The 5,482-nt window shown below is 35.1% G+C and overlaps 1 protein-coding gene across 4 annotated transcripts; it reads right to left on the bottom strand.

The window, feature by feature from the left end:
• LOC129317759 (uncharacterized protein ycf20) lies at positions 1-3,718 on the bottom strand. Of its 4 annotated transcripts, none has more exons than XM_054962125.1 (3): positions 3,533-3,714; positions 1,917-1,985; positions 1-949 (listed from the first exon to the last, which is right to left on the bottom strand). In XM_054962125.1, exons 2-3 carry the CDS (start codon positions 1,951-1,953, stop codon positions 447-449), a joined length of 540 nt encoding a protein of 179 aa, XP_054818100.1. In that variant the 5' UTR covers positions 1,954-1,985; positions 3,533-3,714; the 3' UTR covers positions 1-446. The 4 variants fall into 4 exon arrangements, 3 of the variants coding, with proteins under 3 accessions (XP_054818100.1, XP_054818101.1, XP_054818102.1); XM_054962126.1 differs by having other exon boundaries at positions 1,917-1,969; XM_054962127.1 differs by lacking the exon at positions 1,917-1,985.
• Positions 3,719-5,482: the final 1,764 nt, after the last annotated feature.

Below are 5,482 nucleotides of genomic sequence, written 5' to 3'. Positions count from 1 at the left end.
TCTTGAAAAGTCCACAGCTACGAAGTTGCTGCTGCTGCCACTTTTGCAATCACATGCACTAAATATTATATACATATCTCTATCCAGAGTTAAGGCCTACTACCCATAAGCCCAATAACTAGATGGCGTTCATGTATGCTTTTCTCAAGATTCATGCGTTCTTATTGTTTGACAGTGATAAATAGTCTACAATCTCTAATTAATTGCTACTACTGGAGAAGATAGACAGGTTTCAAGGGATTGGTGGAATGGATCGGTAGATTGCAAGAGGAGCCAAGGTAATTACATATATCATCCAGCGCCTTTAGAGCCCAAGGTTCATGCAAGCCTTTACAATAGAATACTCTGACTTCCGATGCCAGACTTAAGACCTTGCGATAGAATTGTCAATTGCACAAGGTTTGGTGGGCAAAGGATCAGACTTGAAGAGTTCCATTAATCTGTGGTCAACTGGCTAGTTTAAAGGCATCGATGAAGAGTCCATAAGTGAAACCCATTTTAAAGTTGTTGAGAAGGGCAATTGGGAAGGTAACCTTTGGCCGGCTGTAATAGAACTTGGTCACATATTCTGTCAGAAGAACACATACTACAGCAGCAATCACATCATTTACTCCAAGAGCACCAAAAGATAGGGAAATTGTTTGTGCAACATAAAATCCACCCAACAAGGAGATTCCACCAAATAGTGCCCTCCGAGAAGGACTTCTGAAGTAATTTCTTGAGAGTTCAGGAACAATTCTAATGATGTCCACAAGTCTCCGTGATCCACCGTTCTCTTGAACTGCCCTAATGCGAAGCCCTCTGGAAGATCTGGGCATAAGCTTTCTGGAGACAGCATCTTCGGTTATAGGAATTGAGCCAAATCTGAGGCCTACTGCAATGGAGCTCATTGAAAGTGCCATTTGACTTTCTTGTGTTATGAATAGTACGGTTGACAAAGTTAGCCAACCTAAAAAAGTTGACAAGTAAAATGTTACATCTCAAAACAACCTCAAAATATTAGTAACAGCAACGATGTCACAGACAACTGATATACAGAAAAAATAACCATCAACTAGAATAAATGCACATTATAGGGGATTTATGGTTCATCTTGTCCACAAATTTATTTTTTATCAATGGAAAGTCATTCTTAGTCTTCTTTCTAGCTTTTACATTATGGTCTTTTATTGATGTACGATCCTCCACTGTATATAATCCGGAGTATTACATTTCGAATAAATTATTGAAACACATATGATGTTACCTGTCCAATAAAAGTATAGAACTAATGAAAGAACAATCAGTAGATGTTAAAGCAAGCAGAATTTCAAAAGACTTGAGCGAAGTAAACTTCGTGAACACAGCTAAGAACTGAGCAGACCCATAAGCTAAATGATTCATTTACAATGGACATGCAAGGATCTGTAACAAATTCTGAGAATCTCCGATCATAAAATCTTGAAAATTGAAGACTTAATGTCAGATATGTTCTACTTGTCCTCCTTATGTCTTCAGTATAGTCTGAAACTTGTTACACCTCAGGTTCGCTGGATCATCTTAGAGAAAAATGTTGTGTCGATTTCTGACTTTTCACTCATATAGACAGCTTTCCAACTATTTCCTTTCTCATTAACACCCTCTCTCCCAATCTCTTCGCTCCTACCAGATATGTTCTACTTGTTCTCCTTAGTGGCATAAAATATTTCAATTTTTGAAGGCTGTGAGCAGTAAATCTGCCAAAATCCAGGTTTCCATGTACACAATGAGTCCCAAGCAGTAAATATCATACTCCATCATTTGCCTTGGTGTTCACACCCTCACCATGTCAAAGGCTGATCTAAACCACCTCAACTAGGCAATTGCAGCACCAAAGGTTCGGTCACAATTTTTAATCATGAATTTAAAATAAATTGTCAAATTCAAGCCCTGATTACCTGAATGCTCAAAGACCTTAAAACCTCCTCTGCACATTGCCTGACAACAAAATCTGAAATGAAGGAGATCTGATAAACAAGATCAACACAATCAATAGCTTTGAACATTTGCCCAGAACACCCTTCCACATTTGGCATATGTGGAAATCAAAACATTTAGAATGTACCAACAAAGCTTCCTGCCACTTGCAAAGTAGCAAGATTGGAACATGCACTTAAACCTCAAGCAAAAGTTGAGAGATTTCCTGGAAACTATACCCAGTGTCCTGAAGGATCTTTATTACTCTATCTATCAGTCCTGCCTGATCATAATATTTCATGGAACTGTATCTTAATGGGATTTTTTTTTTTTAGGCAATTAATGGGGTCTGCCAATAACGATTGAAGGCTTAATCCCTTCTTCCACACCGGTCATAGCCTGCAATCATGTTATTTCAACAAATAGCGTCATGTGTATCAATTTGACTGGCATCACATATTTACTGATCCCAACAGCCATGCCATTTGTGTTGATATGACATTGTAAAGCGTCCAATAAGAAAATCCATGCCCCTCATCAAGCTTGCCAGCTGCCAGCATATCCATGACCATTAATAATTTGGGGAAATTGCACTTTACTTTTAACTCAAATTGCAATGTTCCCCCTCGTCTAAAAATATTGCAATCAGATGATAGGTGGTAAAATTTGTCCCATTACAACATGCCCCTATCATCTAAATTTGGAAATTACAAATTCAAAAAATTATTAAAATTCCTTTAGTCCTTTCATATGAGTGAATATAAATTGGCAATTGGAGGCAAAAATTAAGACAGGCAGGTTCAAATGCAATTTCTCCAAACAATTTTAATTGATCATATAAATCTTCATGAAGCATTTTCTTGAACAGCCAAACGCCTTCATCAATTTCGAAGTCTAGACATGAGCTGCAATGATTGCATTCCGGAAAATCACATCCTTACTAAGCATGCAACCAAAGAGTCTCCTACCTAACCACTTTTACCTAGTTGGAGAGCTTAGCAAATTCATACAACCTTGTAAGACGATAAACAAGATCAAGGAATAATTTTTTTTAATTTTTCTTAACAACGGCAAAGAAGAAATCAGGTCACTGAGCCAACAAATGGGTCACATAAAATTCAACAAAACCACATTCATTGACTTGCACAACCATGGTGTTGTCCAATCGCTGCCAAAACCCCCGCCCCCAGGGGAAGACGCAGATAAAATGTTCCAAGAAACAATGTTTCTCCAGAATTCGAACCATTTAATGAAACAATTTTGTAGCATCAGTTTTAGACTATTGTTATGTTCAGACAAAACCTTCAAAAGTGAGGTATATTAACAAGTGACGACAACAGAGAACGAGAAAAGTACATTACAGGCAAATGAATGCCTCATAATACAACATGAACGAAATTTGAAATCCTTCATCAAAGTCAAATAAGAAGAAGAGAAAGTTCAAAACAATCAAGAAATCCCATTCTCACCATTAAAAGTCCTAAAGACGAAAAAATAAAAAGTAGAAAGAAAGAAGAATCAGGTAAGGCATCCAGAGGAAGCAACAAGGGTTTTAATCAACACCAGATGAAGTAAATTAAACTTCGGATTAATTTACCTAATTATCCGGAATTTGATCCTATCAGATTCAGCCTCCAAGTTGAACTGTTACAGAGCATGAGACTGACCAATGTGCGATGTATAAGGTAGACAGGCAATAAAGGGGAACAGGTGAGAATGAAGACTCGGGAGATAAGGGAAAGTGGTCGTTTTGTTTTGGCGCCTCAAATGCGGAGGAGCCGCAGCTAATCGGCTTTGTGTCAGAGTAAGATGGGGTCATGGAATGGACTTGGAGAACCGCAACGCAACGGTGTCGTTCTTTTTCTCTCTTCTGGGCTGGGCTCTTCATTTGGTAAGCCCGATATGAAGGTGGGCCCAGGAGGATAAGAGCGCTGGACTCGACCTTTATGCAATACTTTTTTGATATAGAATAACTTTAGGGAAAGAACTTTAAGATCCCAGTTATTAACAACTAATCTAAAGGTGATTAAAGGTATGGTTTGATTCAATTTTAATCAAAATATAAACCAAACCAAATTAATTGATTTGCATAAAAAATGACACTTGATTGATTTTTTATTAAGATCTATTTGGTTCAGTTTTTAAGCAGTTCGGTTTATACATAAATTCTAATATATTTTTGACTCATTTTTTTTCTTTCATATTCCAACATCAAGTCACATTTTCAACTTTATTATTTATGAATGAAAATAAATTTCATATTGAAGATAAAAATATTAGAAATTTTTTATTAATAAACAATAGAGTATATGCATTGTATTAACACGAGTTAAATTTCATTACAAAATTATCTTAATATTTATAATGAAAAGAAACTTATTTTAAATTGATAAAAAGGAAACGTGTTTCAGTAGCAAGTAGTGAAATATTTGATTCTTCTTAATTAACAATGGCAACACATCTCTACTAGTCTAGACCATCTTTTATTCTAAAACTAAATAGTAAAATTGAGAAAAGTAGGTTTAGGAATTCTATTGAAATATTTTGGGCTTGTGCTGGATTTTAATTGAGGTTTAAATTTAAAAATAATAAACACTGATTAACAGTCTAATATTAATTGTAGAAACACTAATTAATTATGGTTTAGATTTGGTTAAGGTTTTAAAGGATAAAAAACCAAAACTTGAACTCAATCATTTAGTTGTTTAATTTATAAAGCGAAATAAATTTTACTAATGCTTGGTTTTATTCAATTTTGATTAGATTAGTTTGGTTTGATCGATTTTGATTTTGTTCATCCTTGAACTAAGCCTATAAAAATGACAATGACATTCTTTTGAATTCAATTGCCAGTGGACTTGAAAGTAATTAATTATCTTAAATAAATCTTGCACTTAATTCTCCCATAATTTCATTCAATAGGTGGGTTGATGGGGGAAAAACCAATCAATAATCATATGGATGCATCATATTATAATCTTTTGATACGGAAATTATCAATCTCCTGTCTTATTTACGGCAAAAAGAAATCTTAATTTCCTTCCATTAATTATCCTAATCCATTGGGCCAATTACATAATTACCTTTGTGAAGTCTTGTCCGTACCTAAACGAAGGGGTTAGTCTAATTGTAATCGCAGTGTTAATTTTTTGAGCAAAATTTATTAAATGCAAGACTTAAAGTATGCCAGTTTTTTTTTTTTTTGCCACGTAAAATATATGCTAGTTGAAATATATATCCGAGACTCAAACTCTATACATACCAACTATTTGATGTGCACATGTTTAAATCTTGGATATATGAAAATCATATATAGTATTGACATGAAACCTTAGTGTGTAAGAATCTGAAGAAACAAAGTGAAGTGGATTAAAGTGCTAAAGTCTCTCTTTATACAAATACGCATATTGATGGATTAAGTCTTGACCACCTTGCTATTTGCTTCGCTTTATGGGAAAACACAAACACAAATCTGTCTTGACTTCTTGGGTAACGATCGAAAGCAGCCATGACTTTCATCTGCAAACCATTAATGCATTGAATTCTA

This window comes from Prosopis cineraria, unplaced genomic scaffold (genome assembly GCF_029017545.1).
Source record: "Prosopis cineraria cultivar Desert tree isolate PC_DT_omini unplaced genomic scaffold, ASM2901754v1 PC8, whole genome shotgun sequence".
Taxonomy (NCBI): domain Eukaryota; kingdom Viridiplantae; phylum Streptophyta; class Magnoliopsida; order Fabales; family Fabaceae; genus Prosopis; species Prosopis cineraria.
This window is presented reverse-complemented; position numbering and strand designations above follow the sequence as displayed.

Bases quoted from the DNA above. Each gene is read 5' to 3' on its own strand.
- LOC129317759 (XM_054962125.1), bottom strand. From the start codon at position 1,953: ATGTGCAGAGGAGGTTTTAAGGTCTTTGAGCATTCAG. The intron at 950-1,916 runs GTAATCAGGGCT...CAACTTTTTTAG, and splicing joins TAAGGTCTTTGAGCATTCAG to GTTGGCTAACTTTGTCAACC.